The sequence below is a fragment of the Pteropus alecto genome, unplaced genomic scaffold (genome assembly GCF_000325575.1).
Source record: "Pteropus alecto unplaced genomic scaffold, ASM32557v1 scaffold50, whole genome shotgun sequence".
Lineage (NCBI taxonomy): Eukaryota > Metazoa > Chordata > Mammalia > Chiroptera > Pteropodidae > Pteropus > Pteropus alecto.
The window spans coordinates 5,046,777-5,067,648 of record NW_006431918.1 but is presented as its reverse complement, the minus strand read 5'-3'; the positions used below and the strand labels follow the sequence as shown (position 1 = coordinate 5,067,648).

The 20,872-nt window shown below is 50.9% G+C and overlaps 1 protein-coding gene across 2 annotated transcripts; it reads left to right on the top strand.

Moving 5' to 3' along the window:
• The first annotated feature begins 399 nt into the window (after window positions 1-399).
• On the top strand, window positions 400-19,596 carry SCARA3 (scavenger receptor class A member 3). Of its 2 annotated transcripts, XM_015585126.2 has the most exons (6): window positions 400-1,402; window positions 5,408-5,503; window positions 6,728-6,847; window positions 8,373-8,471; window positions 9,461-10,504; window positions 18,881-19,596. In XM_015585126.2, the coding sequence occupies exons 2-6, from the start codon at window positions 5,476-5,478 to the stop codon at window positions 19,330-19,332; spliced, it is 1,743 nt and encodes a 580-aa protein (XP_015440612.1). In that variant the 5' UTR covers window positions 400-1,402; window positions 5,408-5,475; the 3' UTR covers window positions 19,333-19,596. The 2 variants fall into 2 exon arrangements, with proteins under 2 accessions (XP_015440612.1, XP_024898385.1); XM_025042617.1 differs by lacking the exon at window positions 400-1,402 and having other exon boundaries at window positions 5,331-5,503.
• The last annotated feature ends 1,276 nt before the right edge of the window (window positions 19,597-20,872 follow it).

Below are 20,872 nucleotides of genomic sequence, written 5' to 3'. Positions count from 1 at the left end.
GGAAAGAGCCAGGCAGGCTGATTCCCATCCAAATATAGACGCATCCGCAAAGGAAGCCTCAGGGAGGGGGTAATGACCGGAGGATTCTAATGAAAACAATTTTGCAACCTTAATTATAGCATTCTCCAGCCTTAGACTACAGCTATTCTATAATTTTAAATATAGCATTGGCTCCTGAGAAGACTCTCAAATCTTTATTTTTACTGACCCAATTGGCTGTTTCGAAAAACCCACTCTGTGAACTCTTGTAGAAGATAATCATCAAAATATGTTCCTTGAAGTTCCCAAAGAAAGACCTTTTATTCGATTCCTCGAATCTCTCCCCCTTGCTGACTCTGATGGAAGATTGCAGAAAGGCTAAAGAGTGAATCGACTCCACATTTTTGGTCAACCAAAAAAAAAAGCTGGAGTTGGTGACCACAGTTGAGTTAGCAGTTGGTTAACAGGTCCAGGCTGTTTTCCACCTCCAGAGGAAGTGAACCGAGCTCGGCCCCCGCAGAGTCAGCAGTCACGCATTACAGTGTGCCAGCGCATGCACCTTCACTCAGACCTTCCACAAGCCTCTGCGAGAGCAGACATTTAAAAAGGGGAAGAAAAAAAAAGTTTCTCCTGTGGCTGTCCGCCTGGTGTTTGACTTGGATATTAGGACCTTAGGTATGAAGGGAACAGAGGCGCTTTCAACTCTCCAGCGGTTGCCACCGCTTCGTGAGTCTGAGCTTACGACACGGGTTGCGAAGGCTATTTGATTTCTTTTTAATCATACTGCCTGTAATTTGGGGAGAGATCAATAGATGAAGTGGGACCTGGCTGCACCTTGGGTCGTAATTCTTGGGCCCGGCTTCTTTAGTTCAGGGACCAGGATGCTCCCTCATTACAGCTCCAATCCCTTGGGGCCTCTAGAACAGGAGAAGCAGAAGCTGGCTCAGGGAGTCAGAGCTGTGCTATGCAGAGCAGCATGCTTGTCCTTTCAAGCTTGTCCTGACCTTGTCCCGAGAAAGGGGCTTTCCTAATGACTTCGAGGTCCAGACATTACCATATCTTCTCCAGTGTCCTTTCCCAAGCTCACCCCCTCCTGTCACAATAGCCTTTATCCAGGGTCAGCAAAATGAAAAAAGAAAAAAGAGAGAGAGAGAGGCGGCAACAGAGGCTATTTCTACCTTCCTGGACACTTAGCTGCCCTCCAGACACCCATGGCCTACCCTGTGGCAACTTCTCTAACCACGCCAGACACCTGGCGACCCATAATATTTGATACTCAGGTGCTCTTCAATTACCCATGGATAATTTATGTGTGACCCAGGGAAGAACCAGGGCCATCCTTCGGAGAGCTGTGAAGCACCAGTGGTATTCTAAGGTGATTAACTGGGACACGATGGAAGAAAAGACCCCTCCCCCACAAAACGTAAGAAAGGCTTTTTAACTTTAGGAGAGGAATATCCTATGTCTTGTTCACGTTCTGACGAAGGAAGGAGAAGCAGGTCTTAAATGCTGCTGCACCCACCCCCCTTAGTTCATTCCTTTTTAGTTCAGATAATTGGCCTCTGTAAGTCCTTTTAAATCTCTACCGCTTTAAGCCTTTGCATCCTCAGTGCGTCAGCATGCCCTAGCCACGGAGAACTCTAAGAATAAACCCTATTTAAACCATATTTTAAGTAATTAATCTTTATTTTTTGAATAAAAATGAGCCCTTAATTGAAGCAGCAGAAGTTAACAATTAACTGAGATGCAGCCCTCCTCAAAGGGTCCGAAAAACCCATCTATTTTGAACGCCCGCTACGTGACCAGCCCCGTGCTGAGGGAAGATTTCCTGACTTTGAGGAGATGAAAAATTGCTTGGAGACCAGACATGTAAATAGAAATCAGGCCCGGATGGAAAAGGCTTCGCCCAGCTCTCTGACCTCTCTGAGATGTGTATGCCAACTCTCCAAGCATTCTGTATGTGTGTTTGGGTCTTGCTTCAGATACCTGTTAGTTTAGGGACTAGCTGTCACTAACTAGCCGTCAGGTCACTTAACCTCTCTGAGCCTTTGTCACATGACAGGTAGGTTCTGTGACCTACAAAGACCCTTCCCACACCTAACTCTGAGAACACTTCAGAAAGCTGGGCACTCCACACTAAGTCAGATCACCACACTAGGCGTGGGAAGAGGCAAGCATGGGAGATGGAGAGGGGGAGGAACATTCTTTTCCCATCTCTGTCAACCCTGCTTGGCCCACTATAAGGGGGGGGACTACAGATTCCTGTCTAATCAATCATCTTCTAATCAATCGTAGTCTCTGTGCCTCAAGCCAAGCTCTTCTCACTTCTTTATGTCTGCTGCTGCTTCCATCCGCTGACCGGAACAATCTTGGGGTAATATGAATATAATGAGCTCGTATGTGCAAAGGACTTGGCTTATGAAAGCCTCACAAATGCTTTGGATTGTATTCTCATTAAAATGAACAAAGCAAAAGTGGAGAGTTTCTATAGCATTCCAGACATAGGTAAGTTAGGGGTCCCCAAGGTCCATGGCTCAGCCTCAGTGAACAGGAAGTCCAAAGGATTAGAAAGAGAAGAGAACTCTTTGGGGATTAGGGAGGGCTGTGAGTTATGGAGCTGAGATGTCAGCAAAGGGAATAGAGCCAAGTACTTGTGAGCTCCTCATGTAGAGAGAGCCGAGATCCATGCTGGCAGCTGTCATTTCCCTTCCTATGGGCTGCTCTGCAAAGTACCGGAACAGGGTCTTTATTAGTTCCCACTTGCTAATGATTGCCAATTTGGGGGACTCTCGAGGGGAGAGGAAAGTTATGACAAAGCTGTGTGCTTTTTGAGGGAATGTTTGCTGAAGGTTGGTGTCAGCCTTGCTTGATTTAAGTCTTCCCAGATTTCCTCCAAAGGCTATAAACAGTGAAGTGATGAAATTAGCCCTGGAGCCAGAACAGGGAGGAGGCCTAGTCACAAGGGAGGGTAGAGAAGCACCACCGAGGGGTGGGGAGAGTGAGAAACACGGCAGGAAGGCCTAGAAGATGTTTCTGCTCCAGAGAATGGAGGGAACACCTCCCCGAGGGGTTGGGAGGGCAGTAAATCCGACAGCGGCAGTGTGGCTCTGGCTGAGATCATCTGGGGGTGAGAAGGCCTGGCTAGTCAGGGCGAGCACGGAAGGCACCAAGGAATCCTAATCGGCCTCGCCAGTTTATGAGAGTAGGTGGTAATCCTGGGAACCTCCCAAGCAAAGTCACCCTGTAAATTTTTGGCCATGCGATGATGGGGTAGCAGCCTCAGACAGGAAGCAGTCCTGAAAAGGCGGATTTCTTAGGATACATATAAAGGGATCATGGTGCCCGCCGTGTCAACCTTCCTTCTGCCACTGTACACACCCCACTCCTGAGTGCATACACACACACACACACACACACCACGAGAACACACCAGCTCTGTCAGGAAGAGACTTACTGTGAACAGGAAAACTCAACCAGGATTCAGGAGGCTTTGCCACTAGCTGGTTCTATGACTTTAGCCAGACATTAAAAGTTAACCCTCTTCCCCGACTCAGCTTCCTTATTTATAAAACTGAAAGAATGATTTCTCACCCTGTCCATTTACCAGACTAGTTGTAGGAATCAAATGGAATTATGGATGTGAGGCCAGGTCTCCACTATCCCCCAAATTAGCTCAGACTCCCTGAGGGTGGGGCGCTGACATTGGTCTCTTAACCAAGCTCCCCAGTGATTCCGTATGCAGGCATAGACCTGCTTCCAGAAAGCATAATACAAAGTCACTCATAGATTCATTCGCAGTTGTGTTGGTTGAGCATTTCTCTGTGCCAACCATGGTGCTAGCGGCTTTGGATAAAGCAGACAAGGTACACACACTCCCTGTCCATAGATCTTGAACACTGGGGAAGAGAGCTGTCGAATAAATAACAAAAGGTGTATTGCATTCTACGAAGGAAAAATACAGAGCACATGGAAGTATGTATAACAAGGAACTTACTCCTGTCTGGGAAGACAGCCGAGAAAGTGACATATAAGCCAAGACCTGGAGAACAAGCAGAAGACATGATAGTGGCATCTTTAATTTGGGGTCACGCTCAGTTCCTCCCCCACAGAGGCCATTGAGGGCTGCCTTCACTACCGAGTGTTCCTTGCCCACTCTGACTTTTGGCCCCAGCACTGACCACAGTGGTCACAGAATGTGGGAAATGAGGTCCCAGGTGCTGCTCAGGCTGCTTCCGGGTCATTGTCAGAGCCCCTGAGGCTCCATCACACCCTCAGCCACTGGCCTGGCCCCCTTCATTTCTGCCCTGTTTCTTAACATGTGTAGAACTTTTGCTCGTTACTCTGAGGAGGTGGTAGGGACGGTAGCAAAGATTTCTGAGTTCACCTCATATTCTGGATGCTGTTAAGCAACATTCTTAACTTTCTGCACTCAGTCTTTTTGTCCCTAAAAGTGATACTTTAGATTGTAAAGTTTATAGGGTTGTCGTAAAGGGTGCCTAGAGGCAAGACCCAGCCCTTCATGGCATTAAAAAAGGGAACAAAGAAAAGTAAAACTTGGAGCTTCTGTTTCTAGCGTTACTGACTTAAAATATCCTAGGACTATAAAGTTTAGGTACTAGATAAACTACAAGCAAACTGCCAAATGCATAACTAAAGTTAAAAAGAAAACAGGAGATAACCCCAAGGACCAAACAAACAAACAAACAAATTCAAATTAGTGGTTGAAACGGGATGGGTCAACAAATACAGAGGCTAGATGTCAGGAACCTAGAGTCGTGAGTACAGGACAAGACCAAGCTGAGCGGCACAAGGTGGGCAGCTGGACCAAAGACCCCCCGCATAAAGCCCCACACCTAGAAGGTGCTGCCCCAGGCCCTGCCACACTGCATCACCCCTAGGACAGACATTCCAGTCGGGTCTTTTCTGATTGGTCACAGTCTTCCTACTGATTGGCCAGCACCCATAGCTAGGGTAGAAGGGTTTTGCATCTCAGCCCAGCTAGTCTTCTCCTTGAAAAAAGGGGAGCGGGTGCAAGAGACAAAGGGGAAGATCCACCTGCTTTGTTTACCGTGCGTCAGGGAATGGAAGGATGCTGAGCCAGATCAAGCCACCCAAGAGGTTTGAGCAAGACGCATATAGAGTAGGTAGCTGAGCTGGCCTGTGTGTCTTTTCCAGCTGTGGGAGATGATGAAATCTTACCTAGCGGTAAGAGACATACCAGTTCCTCAGCCACTCGATTCTTACCTCTGTCTTCCTTTTCTCTGCTTACCATTAGGTCACCTGAAGCTCACGTGCGCTAAAATGCACCCGGGGCGGGAGCGGGGTGGACACAGGGTGTGGGGACTGTTAATGAATGGGGCAACTGGAGAGGGTTAGATGTGACTTGGGGTCCCAGCGTGGCTTCTGACAGCACTTGGCTCCATCACAGTGAGGTCGACTGGCGGCGACGGAGATGCGCTGTGTGTTACAGAAGAGGAGCTGGCTGGTGACGAGGATATGCCATCTTTCCCGTGCACACAGGAGGGTAAGGACTCTGAGGGCTGCCCTGTGATCCCCTGGGGTCCTCTGGGCTGAGAGCCCCTCCTTTTTCTCATCCTCAGGCTGCTGACTTGCCTCTCTACATGGCTTCAAATTCCTGGCTGTCCTTTCCCCATTGCTTCCTGGAGGGTAAAAAAGCAGAGTGGCCTGGGTTATACAATACAGATGAAATCAAGTTGACACAAGTGCCACTTGTCTCCAGGGCTCTTTGTGAGAGCTGTCAGGGATCTCTGCCATCTCCCCTAGGGCCTGTCTTCTAGCTGGCCCAGAACTGTCCCCTTCATTGTATCCCATGCCAGCTAAGTGGCTTATCCTTCTCAGGCCCACAGGACCCAGCCTGGCATTTGGTTGATCTGAACTGTTACGTGGAGCAAGGTTTCCTGGTGGATTTCAGTACAGATTGGTGCAGCTGTTTTGAGCCTTGGCTACACACTGTAACCACCCAGGGGTGCCTGAGACCAACCCTCAGAGACTCTGATGTTTTGGTCTGGAGTGTGAAAGGGGTTTCAGGACTTTTAAACATTCCTGGTACTCGTAATGCGCAGCTGAAATTGAACTCACCTTAAAAATTTCACAACTGAGAGCATCACTGCATTCCCATGGGGCATGGCCACCTGCCAAAGTAGCCTGGAGTACTGCATTCCCTCCCTCCTCCCTACCAGGGACCAACGGGTGGACTGGAACCATTGATTTGGAAAACTGCTGGTTATCTGTGAAGTTTGGGGACTGGTAACCAACCTTCTGGTTTGCCTTGGACTGAAGGGTCTCTCAGGGTATATGACTTTCAGTCTTAAAAAACCATCCTGGCTTTCCTCATATTGAGAAGTTCGCATGACAGTGAGACTTTCATTATCAAAACCGGGAAAGTCCTAGGCAAACCAGGATGAATTGGTCACCCAGTGGTGAAATGAGGCCGGCTGCCTCGTGTTGTAGAGGCCATCTGTCTGTAAGGCCAGTGTACCGGGAAGAAGTGTCTCCTCGTGGCCCAGGCTGAATGATGATGACATAAAGAGAATGATGAGTGTTCTTCGAAGACCCTGATTCTGGTCTCTTATATTTCCAAAAGCTCAAGGACCTAGAGGAAAGACAGGCAGATGGGTAAAGAATGAAGCTCGAGAACAGGAAATATGACGAGAAAGACCCGAGCGGTAACATGGTGCTGATCTTTCAGCTGCAGCCTCAGCCACTGTCCTCTTTTGTCCCCCCACAGGCCGGCTAGGCCCTCGCTGCAGCCGCTGCCAGAGGAACCTGTCTTTGCACACCTCCGTGCGGATTCTTTACCTCTTCCTGGCCCTGCTCCTGGTGGCTGTTGCCGTGCTGGCCTCTCTGGGTGAGTGCAGGCTTTCAGCAGCATCCGGCTAGTTCAGGGCTTACCCCCCACCCCCACTGGGGCTGCAGGGAAGTTTCTGATCGGGGGTCCTGCACCAAACCCCCCAACACAGACACAGATTTCTGCGGCAGGGCCCAGAACCAGCATCTTTGTGGCCAGGGAATCTCGATTCAAATTGCCTAATTCGAATTGCGAAGACTGGCCCCTAGTTTCTGGTCAGTAATTGGCAGGGTGGCCTTGAGCAAGACACACTGTCCACCATCAGGACCTCCGTTTTCCTATGGCAAAATGAGAGGCTGGGACCAGGTCAGCGATTCTCAGTTTCAGCTCCATGTTAAAATCACCGGGGAGCTTTAGCAAATAAGAATGCTTGGGTCTCACCCTGGATAATGGAATTAGTTCAGTAGTTTTAAGCCCTTCAGATGATTCTGTTGTATATCTGGGGTTGAGGTCACTGAATCGGGCAATTTCTAAGCCCCTTTCACGGTCTTTGTGACTTTCTTAATAAGGTTGGATGTCTACTTGCATCAAGATCACCCTCAGTATTTGTTAAAATGCAGATTTCTGTGTCTCACCTAGACTTACTAAGTCAGAGTCCCACAGGTGAGACCCTGGGATGTGAAGTTTGGTGGTTTTCTTACACACTACAGTTTTATGAGGCGTAGATGACCCAGGTGATGGCATGCTATCAGATTCAGGTCACTTTTGACTCCTGGACTGTAGCAGCTTATGGTAAACTGATGAAGACAAATTTGACAGCTTCTCACTCCAATTCCATTTTATTCTTAGCTTCAGATTTTAAAAATCCTAATTTCTTTACTAAGGGGAGCGGTAAGTTTGTTTGCCTCAGTGGACTAGACACTAGAGAAAAGTGATTTAAACCTCAATGGGAAAATAGTCATGAAATGAAACCGATAAAGCAAAATAAAAGAAATGAGATATTCAGAACACCCCAATTTTCTGTTGTCATTGTTTCCTAAAAAAGTGTGTATCTATGTACATAGGGTGGTTGTGGATATAAGATTATAAGAGATACACGAAGATGATGGGAGTTATCTCTCGGTGGTAGGAATAAGAATAATTTTTTTTCTTTTTATGTTTTTTTTTGCTAATTTGCCCTATTCTATTCCGTGGTCAGGTTCTAGTTCTAAAATCTGGGGTGGGGGAGTTGGAATTATATATATAGTATCATATATATAATACATACATATGGTTACATATATACATATGTGTAATTATAGGTATTATACATTATATACACAGATATATGAATACATATATACACTTAAGGACGGTATATAAAGAGATATATATGTCTATCTATCTCAATAGATAGATAGTTACATAGACATGTATTTTTAAGGGATGTGTGACAAACTCTGGCCATAAGAAGAATCTTCCCTCACCACCACTGGGAAGCCCCATAGAAGAAGGGTGAATAGTTGTGGTTGCAGAGGAGTTGATAAAAATGCCTTTCTCTGAGCTAACACCCTGTCTCCGTTTCTCATCCGTATTTGCCCTACAGTTTTCAGGAAAGTGGACTCTCTCTCAGAAGATATCTCCCTGGCCCAGGCCATTTATGACAAGAAGCTTATGTCTATGCAGGAAAATCTCCAAGGACTGGGTAAGTGTCCAGTTCCAGGTGTGCTATGACTCTGATGGAAGACCAGTATTAATTAGGGTGTGGCAACGGTTCACCCCACCATGCCATGTTCTTTCTGTGCCATGGGGCCCCGGAGCAGGGCAGCCTTCACCAACTTTCTAGGCACAAGGGAAGAATAGCCATGACTTCCTGTCTAGCCGGAAAACCATCCATTCCAAGAGGGCTGCTACCCTGGGACACCCCCAGGACTGGGGCTGGGGGTTCTGTTTGCAGTACAGACCTAGCCAGAGCCCACAGATTAGAGAAGGAAGCCAAAGACAATCTATTCCCCAAATATCCTCGAGTATCTGAAATTATTTTTAAGACCTTCCAAAGCCTCTTACTAAGTCAGCCCTTTCCTCGTCGCTGCTTTAAAGTGTGCAAATTCATGATGCTCTTTATCTCCTGCTTTAACAAGGGACATTCTCATGCTGAGAATGAGACAGAGAGCCACAATGGAAGGGGTTAGAAGAGGTCTGCTCTGATGAGAAGAACAAGTCCTGTTCTGCCACCAACTAGCCGAATGGTATTTGGCAAGCCACTTCTCTGTGCCTCATTTCTCATCAGTCACAGGAAAAAGATTCCTGCACTATCTTCTCCACAGTTTATTGTGAGAGGATTAAATAAGATTCCAAATATAGAAATATTTGGAGAAATTGTAAAATAAAATATAAATGGGAGGTTCTTGGCAACCTCAGAAAAGTTAGGAAGATATGTTCTCGAGATATGGTGCTGAGATGGAGAAAATATTCTAAATCATACATTTTAGGTCATAGTAAAGACATTTGATAAAAATAAGATTTCATAGAGATGGCAAGACTTTTCTAAAAAGGATCTCATAGCAGGACTTAGGAAAGGAAGAGGGAATAGGAGGCCACTTGCCAAATATACTCCGAAATATTTAATTTAATGAAGTAACTTTTGTCCCATGACCCTTCAGCAACTCAAAATGTTGTCCTTTTCTCCCGAAGACCTGAAAGTCCCGAACAACTGCTCTTTCTGCCATGAGGCTGGGCAGCTGGGGCAAGAGATCAGAAAACTGCAGGAGGAGCTGGAGGGAATTCAGAAAATGCTTCTGGCCCAGGAGGTCCAGCTGGACCAGACCTCTCAGACCCATGAACTGCTCTCCACCACCAGCAGTCAGATTTCCCAGGAGATGGGCAACTCCTCCTTCTCTGTCCACCAGGTCAACCAGTCTCTGGGGCTCTTCTTGGCCCAGGTGAGGGGCTGGCAGGCCACCACAGCCGGCCTGGACCTCTCCCTGAAGGACCTCACTCAGGAGTGCTACAACGTCAAGGCTGCAGTGCACCAGATGAACTTCACCGTAGGGCAGACTTCAGAGTGGATACACGGAATCCGGCGGAAGACGGACGAGGAGACCCTGACCCTCCAGAAGATTGTCACCGACTGGCAGAACTACACCCGGCTCTTTAGCAGCCTGCGCACCACCTCGGCCAAGACTGGAGACATGGTCAAGAACATCCAGGCCACCCTGGGGGCCTCGTCGCAGCGCATCAGCCAGAATTCCGAGAGCATGCATGACCTGGTGATGCAGGTCATGGGCTTACAGCTGCAGCTGGATAACATCTCGTCCTTCCTGGACGACCACGAGGAGAACATGCACGACCTGCAGTACCATACCCGCTATGCCCAGAACCGCACGGTGGAGAGGTTTGAGACGCTGGAAGGACGTATGGCTTCTCATGAGATCGAGATCGGCACCATCTTCACCAACATCAATGCCACCGACAACCACGTGCACAGCATGCTCAAGTACCTGGACGACGTGCGGCTGTCCTGCACGCTGGGCTTCCACACCCACGCCGAGGAGCTCTACTACCTGAACAAGTCCGTCTCCCTCATGCTGGGCACCACGGACCTGCTCCGGGAGCGATTCAGCCTACTCAGTGCCCGGCTGGACTTCAACGTCCGCAACCTGTCCATGATCGTGGAGGAGATGAAGGCCGTGGATACGCGGCATGGAGAAATCCTTCGCAACGTCACCATCCTACGAGGTGAGAACCAGATCGAGGCTGGGCTGCTACAAAGCTCCCAGAGGGCCTTGGTCATCTTGCCAGACCCAGAAGTACCTGGTTTTAGGCAAAAATCCCAGTAGGCTAATACAATCCTGTAGCAAATGTCTGGGGCAACTGGCAGCTTTAACACAAGCCTTTTATAAAGGTGTTATGGCTGCTAACTTTGCCTGTCATACAGACCTGGAATTTTTATATATGGATTTGTTTCCTTGGCTCCACAGAAAGAGCTAGGCAGACCCCATCTTTTGGCAGCTCTTGATTCCTCTCTCCTCACCTTCTCACTGTGCTCTCAACCATCTGCCCCTCAGATGCCCATCATTCCAGTGTCCTCTTCTCCTACCCTCTCACCCCTGCATTAGTCAGGGTTCTCCAGAGAAACAGAACCAGTGGGTATGGCGGGGGAGAGAGAGAGAGAAAGGAATTGACTTACATGATTATGAAGACCGGCAAGTCCCAGATCTGTACAGCTGATGTCCCACTTCAAGTCTGAAAGGCTAGAATCTGCTATAGAACCAAGAAGAGATGATGTGTCAGTTTGAAGGCCATCAGGCAGAATTCTCTCTTACTTGGGGGAGGATCAGCCTTTTGTTCTATTTAGGCCTTCTACTGATTGGGTGAGGCCCACCCCATTAGGGAGAGCAATCTCCCATTGAGGAGAGCAATCCGCTTTAGTCAGAATTGATTTAAATATTCATCTCATCCATAAATACCCCTACAGACACACCCAGAATAATATTTGGCCAAATATCTGGCCACCTTGTGGCCCAGTCAAGTTGACACATAAAATTAACCATCACAAGTCCACCCCTTTTCAACTTGGTGCTCATACACATCTCCTTAAACATACTTAATCCCCAAATGAAGACAACAATAAGGTTATAAATGCACCTAATGTACATGATGCGACTATCTTGTGTGCAACCATAACAGGGAGTGATGTTCACTTTTCTCCTTGATATCTCATAACTTAAACTATGATATAAAATTAGAAATATCTAACTACTGTGATATAAAGTCAATACGTTTTATATTTTATGTTACATGATAAGGGGATAAGAGAGGGAAGAAACGGATATTATATATATTAATATATAGATATTAATTACATAATAAGGCGGAAATATTCTTGACAATAACAGTCCTAATTTCTGTAACAGGTCGTGTGTTCATAGCTGGTATTTCTAACTCCCTTTTCCATTACCCATGCCATATTCCCTTTGCCCTCATTAAGCAACTCAGCTGGTTACGATTCTTTACCTGGTGGGGTGACCCAAATCTTCATTCCTGAAGGGCCATTAGTATCCTGCCTGGACTGGGTTGTTGTGGTTTTCCATTGACCTTCATCACAGGGCACGATATTACTAAGAGAAGTCCTACGTGAGCACCTGTATTCCAGACATCCTCTTCCTTACCTCTATTGTGGGGAATAGCAATCCAATTTCTCCTTGCTCGTCAGGATCAATCACCCCAGGCAGCACAGTAACTTCTTTACCTGTTAATTCAGAGGCATGAAGAGCCCAAACTGTCTGGGCAGCAGTCATAGCTTCTGGTTCAGTAGAATCATTGTTGAATCTCTTGGCGGAAACATTCCTCCCTTTGAAACTAAGATCTCTAAGCCAGCAGAGCATAAGGTTGTGGGAACAAGAAGCACAATTTTGCCTGTGGGTCATTAAGGACAACAGTGAGTGGTGCCACTTCCATCTCCACCCCTGCTCCCTGGACCCATGAATCCTACCTATCAGAGGAACAGCATCATATACTGGATGCTGACTTAGAGCGCATACAGCCCTGAAAGTTATTGCCACCTAACTGGCACTGTAACTGAGTATTCAAAAGGCCATTCCACCCTTCCAATAAGCCAGCTGCTTCAAGATAGTGAAGAACATGGTAACACCTGTAAATCCCATGATCGTGGGCCCAATTGCTCCACCAATTTGCTGTGAAGTGAGTTCCTTGATCAGAAGCAGTGCTGTGTGCAATGTCATGGTTGTGGGTAATGAATTCTGTAAGTACCTGGATGGTGTTTTGGCAGAAGCATGCGTGCAGGGAAGACGTATCCATATCCACGGTAAATGTCTCTTCCAATAAGAACAACACACTGCCCCTTCCATGGTAGAGGTGATCCAGTGTAATCCACCTGCCACCAGGTAGCTGGCTGATATCCGTGGGGATTGATGCCCTATCAGGGATTCACTGTTGGTCTCTGCTATTGACAGACCAGGCTCTTAGCAGTGGCTCTATCCAGGTCAGCCGTGGTGACTAGAAGTCTACGTTGCTGACCCCATGCATAACCTCCATCCCTGCCGCCTTGGCCACTTTGTTTGGTGATGACAAGGGTGGCTGGGGAAAAGGCTGACTGGAATCCACAGAGCAGATCATTCCATCCACTTGACTATTAAAATCCTCCTCTGCTGAGGTCACCCTGTGGCGAGCATTCACACAGGACACAAATATCTTCACGTTTTTGGGGGTTTTTTTTTGCCTATTCAGAGGGGACTATCCACATACGTCTTCCACAGATTTCTTTGTAACCAGTTTTCCAATTGTGTTCTTTCCAAGTCCCTGACCGTCTCGCTAAACCATTGTCCACAGCCCATGAATTGGTTTACATTAAGTCCTCACCTAATGGCATCAAAAAGTACTTAGAAACTGTGACTTTAAGCAAATCAACAAAACCAATTTTATGATAGGCTAATCAATATAAACAAGACTTAAGTTCCTACAGCATATTTCTGGTCATGAAAACATCACCAGACTTCTAAATAAAAGCCCAAAATACTTCTAATATTAAACATTGAAATAAATGTGAGCTATACTTACATTTAAAAAAGATGAATAAAAACAAGTCAGAGAATGATTTTCCAACCCGCTTATTCCAGTTCAGAGTTGGCGGGTGGCTGGAGCCTCTTCCAGCAGCTCAGGGTGCAAGGTGGGAACCCACCCTGGACAGGACGCCCTTCCGTCACAGGGTGTGCTCATACACGCCCACACTCACTCAGACGGGGACGATTTAGACCCACCATTTCACCTCATACGCACAGCTTTGGGGTGTGGGAGGAAACGGGAGGCCCAGGAGAAAACCCACATTCGCATGGAGAGAACACGCAAACAGAACAGCCCTCTAGGAAGATTTCCCTTCACTCAGGTCCTCTGGGGATGTCCCAGAAAGGGACTCTAATACGGCAGCTGCTCACTTTCAAGTGATGCCTGCAGGCTGGGAGAGAGAAGGCAGTGTCGCAGGAGTGGGGATCATGGGCATTTGGACCACTTCTTTATGTAACTCACTTGTTGTGCCTTCAGGGCCTGCTCAGGCCCAATCACCTGTATACAGTGGAGGCCCGCTGTCACTGAGCCGCAAAGGTGGTTGATGAAAAGGAGGACCACGCAAGCTTCTGTCAGTGCCTGCAGGAGACCTCACCGTGACACTTGGCCTATTTCTGATATACTCCTACTCCTAGGGCATGTAAGGACCTTGCCACTTTGTCGGCCTTAAACTCTAATTATCATCTCCCCAGTACCACGAGACTGAATGAGCTGAATGCTCTGCTCAGCTTCTCTGCCCTGTGGTCCTCATAGCAAATACACAATTTACTTTTCTCCTGAATCTTGACCCAGAACCCTGGCCGCCCTGAACTCCAGCCCCAGTGAAGCTGCTGAAGGCCCTACTCAGCCTCTCCGCTCGACAGCTGCAGCCTTCTGTTTGGCTTCTCAGTCTCTCTGCCCAAACGCATTACTAAGCGACGCATGCCTTGCGAGGAAAAGTAGCAAAGAACATCAGGCTTACTTCAGCGAGTCCTTCTTCTCCCTGCAATTCTGTCCCTTAACCTATCTCTAAAGCCTTGGGAAGTTGTCTTGGTATTTTATCTAATGATTCTGCTTGTACTTGGTGAGAGGTTTATTCTATTACAAACTAGTCCTTTTTAGGCAGAAGGGGAAGTCCACTGGCATTTTTTCAATGCTTCTCAGATAACAACAGCCAGTATTGAGAGTCCCTGACCTAGGCCAATATTGTCATTGAATAGAGGGAAACCTGAGGTCCAAAGAGGGACAAAGACTTACCCAGCCACCCAACATGTTAATACCAGAGCAAGGACGCAAACCTGGCTCCCTCGAAGTCCAGGCCAGTCTCTCGAGGGGCACCCCTTCTGTCTCTACGCCCTTCTCTCCTCGTAAGCTGGCCTGTTGCTTTGGGCTATGAGACGGACAGTGGGCCCCTCCTACCCGTGCACCACCCCGCCCCTGAATGGGTAGTGTTGGTGCCACGGGAGACTTGGTCCTTCTGCTCATCTCCCTACCCCCTCCCTGTTCCCAGTACAGACCAGGAGCAGACTACCTACTTGTCCCAGACATGCAGTCAGTTGTGGCTTTACCCTAATGGGCCGGAATGGCCTAATTACAGCCTCGGGCTTCCCGAGTAATTATGAGCCTCCCCAGGACTCCAGAGGACCCTGTTCCCCTCTCTCAACTCCACGCCACCGCTACGGCTGCTCAAGTCACCTCCTTTGCCTGAAATGTCCCCCCACTGCTCCGAGCAGCGCATAGCCTTTTCTTCCCGTGCCATTTAGCTCTGCCGATACCAAGATCTTATTGCAAGCTGTGTCAGGGGCGCCCTGTTCCGGACAGTGCCCCGGTCAGCCTTTGTCCACATTCCTGTCCCCTATGGTAACTGCTAAACTAAGGCTGTTGACTTCCTCCCCAGCTAGACCCAGGTCCTGCCAACTCTTCCCTCTCTGACCGCATGATTCATGGCTGGCCCAGGAGGCTTGGCTCACCTGAGGAAGACAATCCTGGTTACCCACTCGCTGCTCTGAGAGGACCTTCCCTCCCCTCATGCAGCACCAGGACAGGAGGCCCTGGCATTGGGAGGATGGGGGGCTGGGGGTTGATGGCTGGGCCAGGAGCGCCGGCCACCGTGTTATGAGGCAGCAGGCTGGGGATAAAGGAGCATGGGTTTCAGCATTTCTCAGGCCTGGGTTTGGATCCTGTCTCTGGCCCTTACTGGTTGGTGATCTTGGACAAGTCGCCACTTTGCACCACGGTTTCTCATCCGTAAAATGGGGCAACGATCTGAGCGTGCAATGCTAGGGACATAGTAGAGACTCAGTGGACAAATGTTCACTACCGTCTTTGCCCTTCCCTTCCCCAAGAGGAGGCAGGTCACAGAGAAGTTAGAGAGTAAGCCAGAGGCTGCATCCTGCGGGGCTGTCATAGCCACACGGACACGGCGTGGGCTCCACCCACCGCTCACGCGTGACGTGGCAGCCAGGGGGCCACAGTCTGCAGCGCAGGCACCTGTCAGTAGCTCCAGATGAAGCCAATCTTTTTGATGTCCTCAAGGCTACTGCCTGGGACCTCTGTCTTGGTTCTCAGAGAAGGGGTCAGCGTTGGCAGCTGTGGTGGGGTCCTTCTTCCACTTATGCTGGGTGCTGCAGCTCCTGGAGGAATGGGGTGGACAGTGTGCCCCAGGCTTCTGCACAAACGTTCACTCAGAGCATGTGGGCACCCAGCCTTCCCCATCCAGGGAAGACGCCGAGAGCGTCCCCAGAAAGAGAAGCCTAGGGGACTGGTGGAGAGGAGCAAGAGAGAAGGCCTTTCCCCTCGGCTGGTTCTCCCCCACTGTTGGCATAGAAACCCTTAGACATCCTTGCAGCTGGCTGTGTGTCTCCGAGGCCAGGGAAGGAGGATGCTTGCCAAAGTTGGTGGCATGGGAAGGAATGGGACCCTGGGGAGACTGAGGAGGCTCCGGCTGGACCTGGGGGCTGGGTAGGGCAGGACGTCCTTGTCAAAATAAGACTTCTTTTCCTGAGTTGAGGCTGGAGATGGGGATTGTAGAAGCCACAGAAGTGGTCATAAGAGACAGTGAAAAACCAAGGCGCTGGGGACAAGCCCTGGGAACCAGCTTCTAGAGCAGGCAGAGAATGAGCCCAAAGAAGGAGCAGGGACAGAGGCAGGAGCAGGGGAGGTCGTGGAGCTACGGAGCCCTGAGGAAGTGTCGAACGCAACCCGCAATTATAGATGAGGACCTGAGCTCGAATGGGCAGGGACTTGCCTATCGTCCTTCCGTGGCCCGCTGACTCTGGTCTGCCCTCACAGCCTCCAGGGCTGCTCCACCTCCGAATGGCTCTGCTTGTACCAGCCGCAGCTGGCCCAGGTGCCAAGGGAAGAGTTGGGGTGAAGACAGGGCCGTCCTGCTAGGCTGGGGGTGCAGTCCTTGTGCAGGCATTTCCCTGTACCCATATTGTTCTGTGTAGTTCTGGCTGCCTTGTTGGGGGGTGGAGGGGTGGGCAGGGTGGTGTTTGCTGCATCCAAAGGGCAGGTCTCACCTCAGGCTGCTCCCAGTCCAGGGCAGTGCTACTGCCAGCCAGCCCCACCCTTGCCCCAGCCAGCCCCACCCCTGCCCCCAGCCAGCCCTACCCCTGCCCCCAGCCAGCCCCTTCTCTGCCCCCAGCTAGCCTGATGACTGCTGGCAAGCCACGTGACCTGAGCCCACGCAAGGTCGCATTCCCACTGTGTGGGAGGTGGGCATGGCAGGCCATGGCAGGGAAAGGCTGGAAGGTTTTTATTGGCCCTGGTGCGGCTGACTCCTTCTGGGCTCCGGTTTCCAGTTGAGATCATAATAAGACGGTATTCACGGACTCTGTTCCACTTAGAAACACTCCGGAAAGGAGATGAGAGGGGGAACGGGAGGGGTGGCAGGGTGGGGGAGGGCCGGGGCAGCAGGTAGGCAGCCACAGCCAGGATGATCAGCAGTGGTGTCTGCATCTGCCAGGGAAGGGGTCCTGACACAGACCTGGATCCGGGCCCCTGGGAGGGGTCTCGGCTCCCAGCATACAGGATCCCTTCTCTCCAAGAGGCCACCTGGGTTCTGTTTTCCACTCAGGCACCCCCGGGGGTATCACTTCACCTCTCTGGGCTTTCGTTGCCTGCTCTGTGAAATGAAGGAATTGGACCGTCTCCCACTCAGCTCAAAAACTCTAGGATTTCCTTGCCAAGGGGATGATGTAACCGCGGAGTTCTCAGAGAGAGCCGACTGCGGGCACTGGACTTCGTCTCCCAGGCCAGCCCTCGGGTTCACTGCTCCCGCCTCCCCTACCCAGTGACCCCTTGCCAAGACCACTGAAGAAAGACAGGGCTTCTCTGTGCGCTGGCCCTGTGGGGACTAAAGCTGTTTTCCCCAACTGCTGTCCTCACGAAGCCAGGTGGTTCTCTTTCCTCTGTGCTCCCAGGCATGCTGATGTGCTCTGGGCAGAGTGACGGCCACGCTCTGCTCTGTGTCCTCAGGGTTGGTACAGCTCTGAGAGGTGGTGGACTTGCAGGCCTACACAGCCATAAGGATGTTCAGGTGTTTGACCCCTGGCTTGGGCACTAGACTGGGCTCTTTAAGGAAGGGCCATGTCTTCATCTTGGCATCTCTCTCAGGCCCTAGGCCAGAGCCAGGAGGGAGCAGGGGTCCACGGCTATTGGTGAATCACCCTCTTCAAGCGTGTGCTGAGCTCTCCCCGCTGTGTTCCAAGCTCTGGGCCCCGGGTAAGGGATGCGAGCCATGGCCCTTACTACCTTCCTGGGGTCCCACAGTCTAGTAGGGTCCACAGGTGGACACCAATGGTTTGCTTTCTCTGTACTGTGACTTCTCTTTCTAAACTAAAAGATTCAGAAAGCGGTAACCCCAAGAGCTTGGAGAAGAGGCTGGAGTGGTCAGGGTGGCCTTCCTGGAGGAGCTGCCCTTGCTCTGAGCTGAGGCTGTGTCTGCTCTCGCCCTGGGAGGCATCTGCCTCTCGTGCCTCACTTTCCTGGCCTTCTCCTCTATGTCATCTGACTTCATTCCTCGTCCCAGATTCCTAAAAGGTCCTGAGCAAAAGCCTGGAGTTGGGATTGGGGAACGGGGTGTGGCAGGAGTGAGTACAGCAAACGAAGACCGCACGGAGGTGTAGAAGTCTAGGCCAGCCGCTGGAACAGGACGGACAATCCTGGACAGGCTTGGCCTTTCCCCAGAGCTGTCCAGCTCTCCGTTCCCAGCTTGAGTGCACGAGTGGAATTATGGACAGGCCCTGAAGTCAAAACAATGAGTGCCCACCATGCATCGGGCCCACCATGCATCGGGCCTCATGCAGGACACTTACGCGTGTTATCTCAGAATCTGTGAGTATTCTTCTTCTTTCACAGATGGTAAAGCCGACGTAGAGAAGTCAAGTAACAGGCAAAACCTCCCAAAACCTGTGGTTGTCAGACCTGGGATTTGCATCTGTCAAACCCTCGGGTGACACAGTACACAATGCACTGCACCTACTTCCTGAGAAAGCCTCGTGAGACTTGCCCCTCGTGGACTGACCTGTCCCCCTTTTCTCTCCGACCTAGGTGCCCCTGGCCCTCCAGGACCAAGAGGACTCAAGGGAGATGTGGGCGTGAAAGGGCCTGTTGGCAACAGAGGACCAAAAGGAGACCCCGGCAGTTTGGGGCCCCCGGGACCCCAGGGTACCCAGGGACAGCCCGGGGACACTGGACCTGTGGGAGAGAGGGGGCCGGTAGGCCTGCGAGGTCTCCCAGGCATCAAAGGCTCGAAGGGCAGCTTTGGAACTGGAGGCCCGAGAGGACAGCCAGGCCCCAAAGGGGATGTGGGGCCCCCCGGGCCAGAGGGTCCCCCAGGGTCTCCAGGGCCCTCAGGGCCTCAGGGAAAACCGGGGATCGCTGGGAAGTCGGGTTCACCAGGTCAGCGAGGACCCATGGGGCTTAAGGGTGAACCAGGGATCCAGGGTCCCCCAGGCCTCCCCGGGCCCCCGGGCCCACCAGGAAGCCAGAGCCATTACTGAGGAGGGCCCCGGGCCCAGGCACTGCTACAGAATGCCAGGAAGCGGGCTCCGGGCACAGCCCGCCCCAAGAAGGGTGCATCTACAGACAGTTGTGGCCCTGTGACCCCAAAGGGGGTTGTCCCCAGGCCTGCCCCTGCACATGTGGGTTCCCAGTAGTGACTGTACCACAGAAAGCAGCCTCTCTCTCTCTCTCTCACACACACTCACACACACACACATACACATACACATACGCACTCACACACACGCACGCATGCATTTCCCTGCTGGTCTCTCTCTCACACACTCACACACACACACACACACATACTCACTCACACACACGCACACATGCATTTCCCTGCTGGCCAGGGGAGCCAAGTGGGTTTCTCTGGTGGGGCAGGAGGAGAGGGCAGAAGAAGACCCCCCCTCTCCTGTGACTGAGCCTGCCAGGGAGGTGGCTACCTCGGGAGGAAGGTCTTGAATCTATCTCTGAATTGGTGACCAATTTGGTCTTTCCAGTGTCTTCACACCCATCAGCCCACCCAGCCGTTTCCTGGGCTCCCAGTGGCTGAAAAGACCCAGGGAAACCTTTGCCGAGGACTATGGTGCAAACTCGGGACAGAGTGGAATTGGCATCCGTCAGACCCTCCCTCTACCTATGGGAGCAGAGTCCCGGGACCTGCCCTGCCTTGCACAGGACAGCGGAGTCCACTGGGGCCAGCATTCTCTGGCCCTGGGCACTGGGCACTGTGCCCCCAGGAACTCAGCAGTGTTTTTTTCATGCCTCCAGGAAATTCTTTGCTTCGTCTTTGCCTCCACCTCTCAGGAGCATTTCAGAAGGAATCCAAGCAGGAGTTTCATCTGCGCAGGGACACTCTCCAGGGCCAAAGTGGTGCCTAGCACCTGGAAACCGGAGCGGGGGTGGGGGAGGCTGTGGTCACTGGGCTGCCTACAAAGCTGTCCCCCTTGCTCTCCATTCCTGCGGTGGTCCCCTCTGTGGTGGCTGGGGGAGGACTGACCCCTGTTAACAGAGCAGCTCTCCCTCCTGCACCCAGCTCTCCTGCCCACAGCAGCCCGCCGACCTCACCCCACCATGACCCAGAATGGCCTGGGGCCTCTCTGCATGAGCGGCACGACCGAAAGAGGAGCGAAGGGCCAGAACCCCCACGAGAGGCTCATTGGGTAACCCGTTGCCCACCTCCGACTTCCTGCGAACCCTGGCAGAGTTTCCCCAGCGGGGAGAAGGCCGCCAGAGGCTCAACTCACTGTGAAGTCGCCCCGCGTCTGCGTTCCCGCAGAGCCCGACCACCCCTGGAGTAGGGCATGGAGCTGTCTCCTCTCCGACCTGATTCAGAGGCCAGTCCCTCTCCCCATTCCAACAGCCTTAATGCCACCTCCCTTCTCGTCATAGATGTGCAACTGGTTTGTACTCCTGCCCACCCCCACTTCTGTGTAATTCTGTCTACATATGATATCATGCAACATACTGTTACTGATTCAGTAAAGAGCTGTTTCCAGAAGGGAGGTGTCTTCTGATCCTTTGTGCCCGACAGGGGAC